General features: G+C 48.5%; 1 protein-coding gene across 1 annotated transcript; it reads right to left on the reverse strand.

The window, feature by feature from the left end:
• Positions 1–3200: 3200 nt before the first annotated feature.
• LOC148316194 (syncytin-1-like) lies at positions 3201–5925 on the reverse strand. The gene is made up of 2 exons (XM_088287047.1): positions 4180–5925; positions 3201–3221 (listed from the first exon to the last, which is right to left on the reverse strand). The coding sequence occupies exons 1-2, from the start codon at positions 5923–5925 to the stop codon at positions 3201–3203; spliced, it is 1767 nt and encodes a 588-aa protein (XP_088143173.1).
• Positions 5926–16927: the final 11002 nt, after the last annotated feature.

A 16927-nucleotide genomic window follows, 5' to 3' on the forward strand; every position in this document is an offset into this window, starting at 1 on the left:
CTCAGACAGAGCCCATTGAAACTACCAAGCAAGAACAAAGCAAGCACATTCAAGAGAACATTACCAGGTGCCAGGATGGCGGAGCGGTCTAAGGCGTTGCGTTCAGGTCGCAGTCTCCCCAGGAGGCGTGGGTTCGAATCCCACCTCAGACAGAGCCCATTGAAAGTACCAAGCAAGAACAAAGCAAACACAGTCAAGAGAGCATTACCAGATGCCAGGATGGCAGAGCGGTCTAAGGCGTTGCGTTCAGGTCGCAGTCTCCCCAGGAGGCGTGGGTTCGAATCCCGCCTCAGACAGAGCCCATTGAAAGTACCAAGCAAGAACAAAGCAAATACATTCAAGAGAGCATTACCAGTTGCCAGGATGGCGGAGCGGTCTAAGGTGTTGCGTTCAGGTCGCAGTCTCCCCAGGAGGCGTGGGTTCGAATCCCACCTCAGACAGAGCCCATTGAAAGTACCAAGCAAGAACAAAGCAAACACATTCAAGAGAGCATTACCAGGTGCCAGGATGGCGGAGCGGTCTAAGGCGTTGCGTTAAGGTCACAGTCTCCCCAGGAGGCGTGGGTTCGAATCCCACCTCAGACAGAGCCCATTGAAAGTACCAAGCAAGAACAAAGGAAACACAGTAATGAGAGCATTACCAGTTGCCAGGATGGTGAAGCGGTTTAAGGCGTTGCGTTCAGGTCGCAGTCTCCCCAGGAGGCGTGGGTTCGAATCCCGCCTCAGACAGAGCCCATTGAAAGTACCAAGCAAGAACAAATCAAACACATTCAAGAAAGCATTACCAGGTGCCAGGATGGCGGAGCGGTCTAAGGCGTTGCGTTCAGGTCGCAGTCTCCCCAGGAGGCGTGGGTTCGAATTCCACCTCAGACAGTGCCCATTGAAAGTACCAAGCAAGAACAAAGCAAACACAGTCAAGAGAGCATTACCAGTTGCCAGGATGGCGGAGCGGTCTAAGGCGTTGCGTTCAGGTCGCAGTCTCCCCAGGAGGCGTGGGTTCGAATCCCACCTCAGACAGTGCCCATTGAAACTACCAAGCAAGAACAAAGCAAACACAGTCAAGAGAGCATTACCAGTTGCCAGGATGGCGGAGCGGTCTAAGGCGTTGCGTTCAGGTCGCAGTCTCCCCAGGAGGCGTAGGTTCGAATCCCACGTCAGACAGAGCCCATTGAAAGTACCAAGCAAGAACAAAGCAAACACATTCAAGAGAGCATTACCAGGTGCCAGGATGGCAGAGCGGTCTAAGGCGTTGCGTTCAGGTCGCAGTCTCCCCAGGAGGCGTAGGTTCGAATCCCACGTCAGACAGAGCCCATTGAAAGTACCAAGCAAGAACAAAGCAAACACATTCAAGAGAGCATTACCAGGTGCCAGGATGGCGGAGCGGTCTAAGGCGTTGCGTTCAGGTCGCAGTCTCCCCAGGAGGCGTGGGTTCTAATCCCACCTCAGACAGAGCCCATTGAAAGTACCAAGCAAGAACAAAGCAATCACATTCAAGAGAGCATTACCAGGTGCCAGGATGGCGGAGCGGTCTAAGGCGTTGCGTTCAGGTCGCAGTCTCCCCAGGAGGTGTGTGTTCGAATCCCACCTCAGACAGAGCCCATTGAAAGTACCAAGCAATAACAAAGGAAACACGGTCAAGAGAGTATTACCAGTTGCCAGGATGGCGAAGCCGTGTAAGGCGTTGCGTTCAGGTCACAGTCTCCCCAGGAGGCGTGGGTTCGAATCCCACCTCAGACAGAGCCCATTGAAAGTACAAAGCAAACACAGTCAAGAGAGCATTACCAGCTGCCAGGATGGCGGAGCGGTCTAAGGCGTTGCGTTCAGGTCGCAGTCTCCCCAGGAGGCGTGGGTTCGAATCCCGCCTCAGACAGAGCCCATTGAAAGTACCAAGCAAGAACAAAGCAAACACAGTCAAGAGAGCATTACCAGTTGCCAGGATTGCAGAGCGGTCTAAGGCGTTGCGTTCAGGTCGCAGTCTCCCCTGGAGGCGTGGGTTCGAATCCCGCCTCAGACAGAGCCCATTGAAAGTACCAAGCAAGAACAAAGCAAACACAGTCAAGAGAGCATTACCAGTTGCCAGGATGGCAGAGCGGTCTAAGGCGCTGCGTTCAGGTCGCAGTCTCCCCAGGAGGCGTGGGTTCGAATCCCGCCTCAGACAGAGCCCATTGAAAGTACCAAGCAAGAACAAAGCAAACACAGTCAAGAGAGCATTACCAGTTGCCAGGATGGCAGAGCGGTCTAAGGCGCTGCGTTCAGGTCGCAGTCTCCCCAGGAGGCGTGGGTTCGAATCCCACCTCAGAAAGAGCCCATTGAAACTACCAAGCAAGAACAAAGCAAACACAGTCAAGATAGCATTACCAGTTGCCTGGATGGCGGAGCGGTCTAAGGCGTTGCGTTCAGGTCGCAGTCTCCCCAGGAAGCGTGGGTTCGAATCCCACCTCAGACAGAGCCCATTGAAAGTACCAAGCAAGAACAAAGCAAACACAGTCAAGAGAGCATTACCAGTTGCCAGGATGGCAGAGCGGTCTAAGGCGTTGCGTTCAGGTCGCAGTCTCCCCAGGAAGCGTGGGTTCGAATCCCGCCTCAGACAGAGCCCATTGAAAGTACCAAGCAAGAACAAAGCAAACACAGTCAAGAGAGCATTACCAGTTGCCAGGATGGCAGAGCGGTCTAAGGCGTTGCGTTCAGGTCGCAGTCTCCCCAGGAGGCGTGGGTTCGAATCCCACCTCAGACAGTGCCCATTGAAAGTACCAAGCAAGAACAAAGCAAACACAGTCAAGAGAGCATTACCAGTTGCCAGGATAGCGGAGCGGTCTAAGGCGTTGCGTTCAGGTCGCAGTCTCCCCAGTAGGCGTGGGTTCGAATCCCACCTCAGACAGAGCCCATTGAAAGTACCAAGCAAGAACAAAGCAAACACATTCAAGAGAGCATTACCAGGTGCCAGGATGGCGGAGCGGTCTAAGGCGTTGCGTTCAGGTCGCAGTCTCCCCAGGAGGCGTGGGTTCGAATCCCACCTCAGACAGAGCCCATTGAAAGTACCAAGCAAGAACAAAGCAAACACAGTCAAGAGAGCATTACCAGTTGCCAGGATGGCAGAGCGGTCTAAGGCGCTGCGTTCAGGTCGCAGTCTCCCCATGTCAGGTTTAAAATGCCTTGACGTCTTTTTTAGACTGAACTTTGCAGAGAACCAGAAAATACCAGTTAGAGTTTTGTCTTTTTATCCTTCGCGAAGGGAGAGGAAGGCAGATAGACACGAGCGTCTTGTTTCGCTCAAGCCTTTGCAACCTCTGGTCTTCCTTCCCCTTGCTAGATCTTTTTATTAACAAACTTGGCAGACAAAGGAGGTCTGTCTGCTGAAATTCTAGCAGGCAGGCAGGAAGCAATCAATCAATGGTCAGTTTAAAACTTCAGCCTGAGGCAGAAGACTTCAACACTAAAACAGAGCTCTATTGTGTGTGTGTGTGTGTGTGTACAATTATTACTGATACAAATAATACAAATGTATAAAAGATGATTAGGAATACACAAAATGATTACATAACGTTAGTTGAGGTTATTAATCCTCAGCTTATCTCACATTTCCTCCCTGTTGTGAATTTCTAAACATCAGATACATCACGACCTTGCGGCTTTAAGATGAATCATCATAATGAAATCCTACAACAGCATGGTCATCCGTAGAGGGGCGAAAACCTTCAATAAGGACAAAATTCCCCTCCTCCCTTCCGGCATGGAACGAGATTCTTATAATTTGATGACCATCAGGGAATAAAACAAATATATAAAAAACATTTCAATGTGCCTAGTGAAAAATAACAAAACTGTCTCCACGCAGAGCTTGTCCCTGGGGTGACCTGGTGGAGGCCCTTGCCTCGTTGTAGGAGAAGACAGCCGTCTTTATCTCCCGGATCTTCGTGTATGGTGTATGTGTGCACGTATAGGCAGGGGCAAAAAAGGGTCCATGTGTTATTTAGGTTTCAGTGTCCAGTTCGAGTTCTTCATTGTCCAGTTTGAATTCGTCATTCTCAACATCAATCAGGTTATAATGGTACATTTGAGCAACAAACATGCGATTAACCATCCTTTTTGTCATAGGAACAATACAACATGAACAGACTACACATAACAGAATGAAAATCACAATTATCCCAACGAATGGCAGCAGGATTTTTAATAAGACCTGCGTCCAGTTGCCGGAAAACAACCAGTCCAACCATCCGGGTGTGGTAATTTCGTCTTGGGCCATTGTGTCTCTTAAATTCTTCATAGTGGCCATAGCATCAATAATTGTCTCATTTTCATTTGGAATGTATGTGCAGCAATGTTCTCCGATCAAAGCACATACACCACCTTGCGGTGCAAGGGCTAAATCTACAGCCATTCTAGTTTGTAAAGCCATCATTCTTAAGGCTGAAATTTCTCTGTTTTGTGCGTCATTAATGTCAATGGATGCATTCACAAATACTTGGAATCTATAATCAATAGTTTCTACTCTAAGGGCGACTTTAGAGACACCAATAGACGGGAACAAAGAATGTGCTAAATGATCCCCAGTTGTCCAGTACCTATGTTCCCAGGGGACATTACTTCCCCATACTGGATCATGAGGCTGGAAAGTCACGAATCTTTTTGTTCTGAGGCTTCTAACATTCGTATCTGTGGCTGGTTGTGTGGTTATAATGTACGTGTGGTCTGAGACTGTGACTGGTGTGCAAATAGTGGAGGCGTTTCTAGGAAGTTTGATGTATGCTTTCCATCCGCATAGCCACCAGATCCCATCCAAAGTTTTTACATCCTCTGGGGCTGGAATATCTATAATTTCATTACAATGTGTAAGGTCAACTGACGGGTAAGAATTAATGCCGGTAAGGTTTACACATACAGGAAAGCAAGATGTATTAGTCTCGACTGAATGGCATTGTCCTAAATGGTCATTTTCTAATGTTACTCTAACTCCTAATAATTCTGTATATTTCAAAGCTGACAATTCAGCATGTTTTCTACCTTGGGTTGGTAAGTTTAGGGTTTCATTAATCGTTCCCAAAGCATCTATATATGTAAGTGGTGTGGCATATAGGTGTGGTTGACTCACTGCATGGGGGAGGATTGAACAAACATAGCAACCCGATGCGTTTTGTCGTCTAGCTGTCATGTTAGCATAACGCCACCAAGTGTTGGCGGCAAGTGGATGTGGAATGTCTTCTCCGTGGCTGTGGTCAGTCCATGAATATTCTAAAACATCATCATTGTCCTTTGCAAATTCTTCGACTTGAGGTTTGATTAGTCTCTGCGCTAGTGGTAGGTACGGATTGCCGCCCACTACTTGAGGTTTAGTTTTGGGCGACAGAATGCAAACTTGGACTTTGAAAACGGGGTCAGGGCCCAGTATTACTGGGCTGAGGACAAAATAAGTACAACCTAGGGAAGTAGGCTGGACATCTATGATCAAGTGAGTGTTATTCTTCACCATTTTGGGGAACATGGATTGGTAGGCCACGGCCTGCTGAGTAATGGCCCATTGGGGGTGTGACTTCACATGTAACGGATAATAGGTGTACAGGAACACTGAGGCCCATGCTTCTTCATTGGGTCTTCCAGGGGCTAGTTCATTTGGTGGGGGAACTCCTGCATACCATTCATACCAGCTGTAATGTTCTCCCTTTTTCATCGGACCAGATGGTCGTCCTTTATTTTTCAGACATCGATAGCAGTAAGTGTTCAGTCCTGCGAAAGGGATTATTATTTTGGCCTTGGTCGCACTGAGTGGCAGACAATAAGTATAAGGCTGGATGTCCTTGGCGGAGCTGCTTGTTGTGGTGCACTTCTCACGCTGTTGGTCGTTGCCCCAAATTTGGCCTAGGATACTGGTTCCGGCTGATCCAATCAGTAGCTCCCCCAGCAGGAGGAGTAAGGCAATGGTCGCCATTACTTGAGTTCGATGACCTTTTTGCAGTGACTCTGGTGGATCCACGTGTCTCTCTCAGCGATTTTCAGAGCCGTGGGTGTGGTGAGCAGGACCGTGAAGGGGCCTTCCCAGCGTGGGCTTGACCAAGTCTTGCGCTTCACCACCTTCACCAGCACCAGGTCACCGGGGGTCACTGACTCCTGCAAGGGAGATAAAGGGATAGAGGGCAGATCATTTGTTCTACACACATTTTTCTCTTTGAACAGCTTACAAAGCCATTCCGTCAATGGGTCTGCCGTTTTTTCAGTGTCAGACCAAGGTTGGCTTTCCCATAATGGGAGTATGAATGGTCTACCATGTACTGCTTCAAATGGCGTAATTCCAGTATTGGATGGTGTGATTCTCATGTATGTCTTAACTAAAGATAAACATTCTGGCCACGGTTTTCCTGTTTCTTCCATTGTCTTTTTTAACCTTAATTTCACTGTGGCGTTTGTTCTTTCAACTAAACCTGCACTCTGTGGATGATATGCACAGTGATGTTTAAGTGTAATGCCTAAGTGTGCGGCCATTTTATTAACTACTTCATTCACAAAATGGCTGCCGTTGTCACTCCATAGCACCCTAGGGATGCCATGATCTGGAATTATGTGCTTGCAAATAGCTTTAGCAACTGTTAGTGCGTTAGGATGCCTTGTCGGCACAATCTCCACCCATTTGGTCAGTGAGTCAACCAACACAAGACAGTATTTATAAGGGCCACTCCTAGACAATTCTATGAAATCCATATGTACAACTTCAAATGGGTAAGTCCCAGCCGGGCATTTTCCCCTTTTTGGTCTTATGTTCCCTTGAACATTATGTTTACTACACACTAGACATGACCTGCAAAAAGTTTTAAAATAGGTTTGTAGTCCTAGTGGTATTGTAAATGTTTGCTGTGTTATGGATATCATCCCCCCTGTTGAGACATGGGAATTCCCATGACTCAATTTAGCTATGATTTGAAAAAGATTTCGGGGGATGACAGGTTTGTCATCTTTGTGATAGAGTCCATCTTCTGTCTTAACAATGTCTTGAGCTGTCCATTGTTGTTTTTCTTTCTCTGGTGCAATGTTTTGCATGTCGATCAATACTTGTCGTGGAACAGTTTCTGGTTCCTTCTGTTCTTCAGTGGTGAATGTTGCTGAAATTTGCTGTGCTGCTTCTTTAGCTGCTTTATCCGCTTTAGCGTTTCCTTTGGAAATTGAGTCTTCTTTGTATGTGTGTGCTTTGCATTTGCAGATTGCAACTTTGGAGGGCAGCATAATGGCTGTCAAGAGTTCTTTCAATAATTTGGCGTGTTGCACTGTTTTCCCAGTTGACGTCTTCATTCCTCTTCTTTCCCATTGGGCGGCGAAAGTGTGAATGGTTGAGAAGGCGTACTGGCTGTCTGTGTAAATTGTAACTGGTTTTCCTTTAAATAGCTTGCACGCTTCTGTTAGGGCAACAATTTCAGCTGCTTGGGCGGAGTAATTACTCGGTAATTTTTCTGCCCTGAGGATTTCCTCTTGTGTTACTACAGCATAACCAGTCATGTTTGATCCTGTCATGTTTTTGCTTGCCGACCCGTCCACAAACACCACGTCTCCTTTGTTCAGTGGTGTGTCTTGTAGGTCCGGTCTTGGTTTACAAATTTCTTCTGTTTTCTCTTTACAGCTGTGTGGTTCCCCATCACCTTCTGTTGGTAACATAGTTGCTGGATTTAATGCGTTGCATCTTTTTATGGTCAGGTGGGGTTGAGATAATAAGACTGCAGTTAATGATAGATGTCTGGCTGGTGACAAAAAGGACATCTTGGTCTGAGTGAGTAGAATGTCCACTGAGTGGCTAACTAGTAGTGTTAAAGGATGGAATAACACCACTTCGGCTGATGATTGGACAGCCATTGCTGCAGCACAGACTGATTGTACACAATGGGGAAGAGCTTGTGCTACTGGGTCCAACTTCTTGGAGTAGAACGCTACTGGTTTCAAATATGTCCCATGTTGCTGCAGCAGGACAGACGTCATGAATCCGTTTTTGCAGTCCACCGTTTGGGTAAAGGGTTTCTTATAGTTGGGGTATCCAATCACTTCCGATGATGCAATCAGCTCTTTTATTTTGGTGAAACTTCCTTCAGCTGCTGCGGACCACGTCAATGTAGCTGAAAGTGGTAAATCTTCAGTATAGATTAAGTCCAGTAGGGGTTGCGTTGTTTCAGCATAATCTTGGATCCATAACCTGCAGTAATTGGCTAGTCCTAAGAACGCCATCATTTGTCTTTTTGTAGTTGGTCTTGGCGCATTCAGGATAGCTGATTTCCGGTCAGCAGTTAGTCTCCTTCCTTGTCCTGTCACCAGGTGGCCCAAAAACACCACTTCTTCCTGCGCCCATTGCAGTTTGTTCAATGAAGCTTTGTTGCCCGTTTTGGCCAAATGTTGACACAGTTTTGTGGCTTCTTCTTGGTTTTCTTCTTTCGTTGGACTTGCTAGCAGGATGTCGTCCACATAAATCAATAGTTGTGACGTTTCTTTAAGTTCAAGGGTACTGAGGCAATTGGATAGTTCTTGGGAGAAGATTGTTGGGCTTTCAGCATATCCTTGAGGGAGTCTCGTGTACGTGTATTTTTTCCCCTCGAAGGTGAATCCAAACCAGTTCCTTGCTGTAAGGTGTAAAGGTATTGAGAAAAATGCATTGCTAAGGTCAATCACGGTAAAAAAATTTTGTCCGGGCTTGATCTCATTCATCAAAGTGTGTGGGTCTGGGACACACGGTGCTCTTTGGTTTACTGCAGCATTTACGGCTCTGAGATCGTGGACCATTCTCCAACTGGTCGAGTCCGCTTTTTTTACTGGGAAAATTGGTGTGTTACATCGTACCGTTGGGGCTTCTATCAAAATGCCAGCTCTGAGCATATTTTCAATTACTGGCGCTATGCCTTCTTTGGCATCTGGTTTTAGAGGATACTGCCTGATAATTGGTCGATAATTGCTTTTTGGTTCAATCATGACTTCAGTAGCAGTGGTCATTTTTCCCACATCCGTTTTCGAACTTGCCCAGAAGGAGGTTGGAATGTTTGGAAAATCTGTTGCTTCATAGAAGACAGTGGTTTCGCTGTCTTCTTTTTCATGACATCATGCACTAAGGTGGGTTTCAGGTGTGACTTGAGTCACCCAGTTTAGTGTTTTCCGGTACACCATACCTAAGCCGCATATTTGTTTTCTGGATACTCCTCCTGGTAGAGGTTCCCACGGGGAATGCGGTTTCCAGTCCTCATTCACAATCGTGCGCATGTGGTCTCCCACCATTTTCCAGCTGATGTTATTCAGCTTTGCCAAGGAGATGTGCAGTGGTGGGTCTGGACGGGTGTGAATTATGTTGGTGTCCTTTAGTTCTCGAGGTGTTGTTGCTGTTGCAGCCATCCATTGGGATTCATTGCTCCAGTAGAGTTTATCCAGGTACATCTTCATTGGTTTTAGCTTCTTCCAGGCATTCAGGAAGTCTCCAGGTGGTGGTGTTCTTAAGTATTCAATTGTGCAATGGAGTGGGAATTGCGTTTGTGGTTTCCAGTCTTTCCCTTGGAGTAGTTTATTGGGCATTTCTTGGAGGTCTTCAGTAATCGATTGTGGTCCTGTGGTTATTAGGTCCAAGCTGTAGAAGGTGGAAGGGCCTCCTTTTCCTTCCAAGATCATCATTTGTTTAACTTCCTGTCCTCGTTTCATCACTGTCATTTTTTCTCCTTCTACTGTGAGAACGAGCTGGAGGGTTTTGATTAAGTCTCTTCCCAAAAGGTTGGACGGACATTCTGGAACTACGACTAACCTCTTGCCTCGATATAAACTTCCATCTTCATCTTCTATTGTGAGGGGTTCGGTATAAAACCGTTGCGCTGCCTTTCCTCCTACTCCTATCACCATGACAGCTTTGTTTGACAGTTTGGTCCCTGCAGGTAGGGCTTTGATTACTGAACTTTCTGCTCCAGAGTCAACTATAAATTGTTTTGTTGTTTTCTTTGGGCCTAATTGTAGTGTTCTCATTGGTGGGTCCACTGAAGAAGCCATTCCAAACAAGACAGATAAATCTAAAACGACCAGTGGTGATTCTGAGGTTACTTCTTCTTCATCTTCGCTATTGCTGAGCAGCCTTTGCTCAGGTTGTTCTTCGCCTTGTGGCTGGTAACTTACTAGTCACATGTTACCGGTATAGCCTTCTTCTGGTGTGGTCTTCCTGGGTGGTTGACGGCAGTCTCTGGCAAAATGTCCTAGTTTGCCACAATTGTAGCAGCCGTCATCTCTGTTGGAAAATCGTCCTCGACCTTGTCCCCTAGCACCATAATATTTGCCGCGCCTTCGTCCTCGTCCTCTGTCCCCTTGACCTTGATAGTAGATGGGGGCGGAGGCCGCTGTGGAAAGGCCCTTCATTACAGCAGCCAAAGTGGTCGATGTGTTTCGCTCCTTCTCTTTCTTCTGGATTTCCTCGGCATGGGAGGCATATTCGATGAGCGTATCGAGGTTCGCAGTTCGCCATCCAACGTGGTGTTTGCAGATGAAGTCTCTGGTGGATTCATGGATGCCATCTAGGTAGGCCGACTTCAAGAGGATTTGGTACGGGCTGTTGTCTGCATTGTCTTCCTGTAGGCCGCAATAGAGCCTGTAGACTCCAGATAACCTTTCCACATACCGGCGGACAGATTCCATGTCTTCTTGGCGGCATTGTCTGATCTTTGTGTTGTCTGGTTGCTTCTTGAAGATTTTTCTTGATTCATCAAACATGGCGCGGATTGCGTTTGCGAGCTCGGGAGCTCCAGGCTGGAGGGGCTGGCCTATGGCATCATAAGGGTTGAAGGCACCTCTGATTCTGCCATATCTATATCCTAGGATCATTCTCATGCATGTTTCAAATTCCTTTCCATTCAGGTGGTAGCTATTCATCAGGTCGTGCATACTCTCAATCCATTTCTCCACATCCGCTTCGATTGGAGGAATTGATTGGCAGGCCGCCTTGCATTCATCTTGGGTCCAGGGCCTGTAGACCATGATGGTAGGTTCATGTGGGTGGCCATTTGCATCATCAGTCCCAAAAGCTGGGTTGGCAACGGCCACCATCGGGTAGGTCTCTACACTGGGCAGCGGTGGGTAGAGGTTCGTGGCTTGAAAGACTTGTGCTCTTTCAGGGTTATTGAGTGATTTTTCCATCGGCTTTGCTTGAGCTCTCTTTTTCATTTGCTCCCTTGTTCCAGCCGCGGGGGGCCACCGTGTGGAATCAAATGAGGCAGGAGGGGCCGTGTGTGAAGAGCGGGGAGTGTCATTTTTCTCCTCGCTCTCCAGGGGCGGCACCTCATCCTCACTTGGCTCCGCCTCTAGGGCTGTGGCCGCCTGTCTTCCTGCTTGCGCAACAGTTTGAGTTCGCTCGTTGAACAGTGCACTTCCTCTCTTGCCTCTGACTCCGGTCTCGTCATCTTTCTTTACTTTCATCTGATAAACTTTCTTCTCCTCTTTTGTTTTAATATCTTCCACTCTCTTCTTACTCTGCTCTACCCACTTCATGATAGCCCTCAGTTGCCTGTCCACTGATTTAGTGTTCTTCGCCTTTCTTATCTTCCTTTTTCTTTTTTCCATCAACGCACTTCTCACTGCTTCAAAATTCGCTGGATCTTTCAGACGTGGCTTAAAGTCATATTTCTTCACCCATTCCTCCAGAAATTGGCAACAGTCCGGGTCATACCCGTTCATAAACTTCACATCTGGGTTTGCTTTCAACTCTTTGGTCACATTTTGACCCATTTTATGCTATCGTCTGGTCCGTTACTTCTGTTAAACCACGCACACACACTCGCACATGCACGTACACACGCTTCCACACGCTTCCACACTCAATCACTCCCACCCCCCTTTCTCTCAACCTCAGACTTTTTTCCTTTGTTCCACACACACAGCTTCTCCAGCGCCAAACTTCACGCATACATCTCTCAGTCAAAATGAGCAGTCTGCTTGCCAAAGAAATTCAAATAAAAATAATAAAAACCACCAAAAATAATACCTTATTATTCCCTAAATTTTAATGTGAAATTGTGAGTAGACCTCGAGGTTTTCAACGTACCGAGAGACGTTTAATTTGCGGAAACCATTTCCCTTCTCCAGGCGGGTTTTTCTCTAAAATTTGCTCAATTTATGGCCCAATTCGCTACCATCGACGCCGAGGAACAAATCAATTTGTTCACCGTGCTATCCGTGTCTAAAATTTGCTCAGTTTCAACAAGTCACAGCTCAGTTTCAACGAGTTATGGTCAATTCGCTACCAATGAGTTATGGCCTAATTCGCTACCGATTATTTTTATATAACTCCTTGGACTAGCACGATGCAGTTTTATTACCGTACTGACTAAACGGTCGAGGCCTGGCCTCTGCGCGCGCTTTCATCCCTCACATAAATCACCCCTTCCCAATTATTTTAATATTTTTAAATTTAAAATGGTGGTACAAAATAATTTGAAAAACAATACCTGGTCTCCTCTGGATCAGCCTTGTCCGCTAGGGAACCGACATCCGGGCAGGCGGCCGCACCAGGAACTCGGAGACCCGCTTTCTTTCAATGGGAAAGCGCTGACGTCAGATTCGGTGGCGTCCAAAATGTCCAGCGACGAGCGCCCGTCCGGGTGTGGCTCCCGGGGATCGGCACCAAATAAATGTCAGGTTTAAAATGCCTTGACGTCTTTTTTAGACTGAACTTTGCAGAGAACCAGAAAATACCAGTTAGAGTTTTGTCTTTTTATCCTTCGCGAAGGGAGAGGAAGGCAGATAGACACGAGCGTCTTGTTTCGCTCAAGCCTTTGCAACCTCTGGTCTTCCTTCCCCTTGCTAGATCTTTTTATTAACAAACTTGGCAGACAAAGGAGGTCTGTCTGCTGAAATTCTAGCAGGCAGGCAGGAAGCAATCAATCAATGGTCAGTTTAAAACTTCAGCCTGAGGCAGAAGACTTCAACACTAAAACAGAGCTCTATTGTGTGTGTGTGTGTGTGTGTACAATTATTACTGATACAAATAATACAAATGTATAAAAGATGATTAGGAATACACAAAATGATTACATAACGTTAGTTGAGGTTATTAATCCTCAGCTTATCTCACACCCCAGGAGGCGTGGGTTCGAATCCCGCCTCAGACAGAGCCCATTGAAAGTACCAAGCAAGAACAAAGCAAACACAGTCAAGAGAGCATTACCAGTTGCCAGGATGGCAGAGCGGTCTAAGTCGCTGCGTTCAGGTCTCAGTCTCCCCAGGAGGCGTGGGTTCGAATCCCGCAGCAGACAGAGCCCATTGAAAGTACCAAGCAAGAAGAAAGCAAACACAGTCAAGAGAGCATTACCAGCTGCAAGGATGGCGGAGCGGTCTTAGGCGTTGCGTTCAGGTCGCAGTCTCCCCAGGAGGCGTGGGTTCGAATCCCGCCTCAGACAGAGCCCATTGAAAGTACCAAGCAAGAACAAAGCAAACACATTCAAGAGAGCATTACCAGGTGCCAGGATGGCGGAGCGGTCTAAGGCGTTGCGTTCAGGTCGCAGTCTCCCCAGGAGGCGTGGGTTCGAATCCCAACTCAGACAGAGCCCATTGAAACTACCAAGCAAGAACAAAGCAAACACATTCAAGAGAACATTACCAGGTGCCAGGATGGCGGAGCGGTCTAAGGCGTTGCGTTCAGGTCGCAGTCTCCCCAGGAGGCGTGGGTTCGAATCCCACCTCAGACAGAGCCCATTGAAAGTACCAAGCAAGAACAAAGCAAACACAGTCAAGAGAGCATTACCAGATGCCAGGATGGCAGAGCGGTCTAAGGCGTTGCGTTCAGGTCGCAGTCTCCCCAGGAGGCGTGGGTTCGAATCCCGCCTCAGACAGAGCCCATTGAAAGTACCAAGCAAGAACAAAGCAAATACATTCAAGAGAGCATTACCAGTTGCCAGGATGGCGGAGCGGTCTAAGGTGTTGCGTTCAGGTCGCAGTCTCCCCAGGAGGCGTGGGTTCGAATCCCACCTCAGACAGAGCCCATTGAAAGTACCAAGCAAGAACAAAGCAAACACATTCAAGAGAGCATTACCAGGTGCCAGGATGGCGGAGCGGTCTAAGGCGTTGCGTTCAGGTCACAGTCTCCCCAGGAGGCGTGGGTTCGAATCCCACCTCAGACAGAGCCCATTGAAAGTACCAAGCAAGAACAAAGGAAACACAGTAATGAGAGCATTACCAGTTGCCAGGATGGCGAAGCGGTTTAAGGCGTTGCGTTCAGGTCGCAGTCTCCCCAGGAGGCGTGGGTTCGAATCCCGCCTCAGACAGAGCCCATTGAAAGTACCAAGCAAGAACAAATCAAACACATTCAAGAAAGCATTACCAGGTGCCAGGATGGCGGAGCGGTCTAAGGCGTTGCGTTCAGGTCGCAGTCTCCCCAGGAGGCGTGGGTTCGAATCCCACCTCAGACAGTGCCCATTGAAAGTACCAAGCAAGAACAAAGCAAACACAGTCAAGAGAGCATTACCAGTTGCCAGGATGGCGGAGCGGTCTAAGGCGTTGCGTTCAGGTCGCAGTCTCCCCAGGAGGCGTGGGTTCGAATCCCACCTCAGACAGTGCCCATTGAAACTACCAAGCAAGAACAAAGCAAACACAGTCAAGAGAGCATTACCAGTTGCCAGGATGGCGGAGCGGTCTAAGGCGTTGCGTTCAGGTCGCAGTCTCCCCAGGAGGCGTAGGTTCGAATCCCACGTCAGACAGAGCCCATTGAAAGTACCAAGCAAGAACAAAGCAAACACATTCAAGAGAGCATTACCAGGTGCCAGGATGGCGGAGCGGTCTAAGGCGTTGCGTTCAGGTCGCAGTCTCCCCAGGAGGCGTGGGTTCGAATCCCAACTCAGACAGAGCCCATTGAAACTACCAAGCAAGAACAAAGCAAACACATTCAAGAGAACATTACCAGGTGCCAGGATGGCGGAGCGGTCTAAGGCGTTGCGTTCAGGTCGCAGTCTCCCCAGGAGGCGTGGGTTCGAATCCCACCTCAGACAGAGCCCATTGAAAGTACCAAGCAAGAACAAAGCAAACACAGTCAAGAGAGCATTACCAGATGCCAGGATGGCAGAGCGGTCTAAGGCGTTGCGTTCAGGTCGCAGTCTCCCCAGGAGGCGTGGGTTCGAATCCCGCCTCAGACAGAGCCCATTGAAAGTACCAAGCAAGAACAAAGCAAATACATTCAAGAGAGCATTACCAGTTGCCAGGATGGCGGAGCGGTCTAAGGTGTTGCGTTCAGGTCGCAGTCTCCCCAGGAGGCGTGGGTTCGAATCCCACCTCAGACAGAGCCCATTGAAAGTACCAAGCAAGAACAAAGCAAACACATTCAAGAGAGCATTACCAGGTGCCAGGATGGCGGAGCGGTCTAAGGCGTTGCGTTCAGGTCACAGTCTCCCCAGGAGGCGTGGGTTCGAATCCCACCTCAGACAGAGCCCATTGAAAGTACCAAGCAAGAACAAAGGAAACACAGTAATGAGAGCATTACCAGTTGCCAGGATGGCGAAGCGGTTTAAGGCGTTGCGTTCAGGTCGCAGTCTCCCCAGGAGGCGTGGGTTCGAATCCCGCCTCAGACAGAGCCCATTGAAAGTACCAAGCAAGAACAAATCAAACACATTCAAGAAAGCATTACCAGGTGCCAGGATGGCGGAGCGGTCTAAGGCGTTGCGTTCAGGTCGCAGTCTCCCCAGGAGGCGTGGGTTCGAATCCCACCTCAGACAGTGCCCATTGAAAGTACCAAGCAAGAACAAAGCAAACACAGTCAAGAGAGCATTACCAGTTGCCAGGATGGCGGAGCGGTCTAAGGCGTTGCGTTCAGGTCGCAGTCTCCCCAGGAGGCGTGGGTTCGAATCCCACCTCAGACAGTGCCCATTGAAACTACCAAGCAAGAACAAAGCAAACACAGTCAAGAGAGCATTACCAGTTGCCAGGATGGCGGAGCGGTCTAAGGCGTTGCGTTCAGGTCGCAGTCTCCCCAGGAGGCGTAGGTTCGAATCCCACGTCAGACAGAGCCCATTGAAAGTACCAAGCAAGAACAAAGCAAACACATTCAAGAGAGCATTACCAGGTGCCAGGATGGCGGAGCGGTCTAAGGCGTTGCGTTCAGGTCGCAGTCTCCCCAGGAGGCGTAGGTTCGAATCCCACCTCAGACAGAGCCCATTGAAAGTACCAAGCAAGAACAAAGCAAACACAGTCAAGAGAGCATTACCAGTTGCCAGGATGGCAGAGCGGTCTAAGGCGCTGCGTTCAGGTCGCAGTCTCCCCAGGAGGCGTGGGTTCGAATCCCGCCTCAGACAGAGCCCATTGAAAGTACCAAGCAAGAACAAAGCAAACACAGTCAAGAGAGCATTACCAGTTGCCAGGATGGCAGAGCGGTCTAAGTCGCTGCGTTCAGGTCTCAGTCTCCCCAGGAGGCGTGGGTTCGAATCCCGCAGCAGACAGAGCCCATTGAAAGTACCAAGCAAGAAGAAAGCAAACACAGTCAAGAGAGCATTACCAGCTGCAAGGATGGCGGAGCGGTCTAAGGTGTTGCGTTCAGGTCGCAGTCTCCCCAGGAGGCGTGGGTTCGAATCCCACCTCAGACAGAGCCCATTGAAAGTACCAAGCAAGAACAAAGCAAACACATTCAAGAGAGCATTACCAGGTGCCAGGATGGCGGAGCGGTCTAAGGCGTTGCGTTCAGGTCACAGTCTCCACAGGAGGCGTGGGTTCGAATCCCACCTCAGACAGAGCCCATTGAAAGTACCAAGCAAGAACAAAGGAAACACAGTAATGAGAGCATTACCAGTTGCCAGGATGGTGAAGCGGTTTAAGGCGTTGCGTTCAGGTCGCAGTCTCCCCAGGAGGCGTGGGTTCGAATCCCGCCTCAGACAGAGCCCATTGAAAGTACCAAGCAAGAACAAATCAAACACATTCAAGAAAGCATTACCAGGTGCCAGGATGGCGGAGCGGTCTAAGGCGTTGCG

This window comes from Idiotropiscis lumnitzeri, chromosome 22 (genome assembly GCF_059441095.1).
Source record: "Idiotropiscis lumnitzeri isolate Australia: NSW breed Sydney's pygmy pipehorse chromosome 22, RoL_Ilum_1.0, whole genome shotgun sequence".
NCBI lineage: Eukaryota > Metazoa > Chordata > Actinopteri > Syngnathiformes > Syngnathidae > Idiotropiscis > Idiotropiscis lumnitzeri.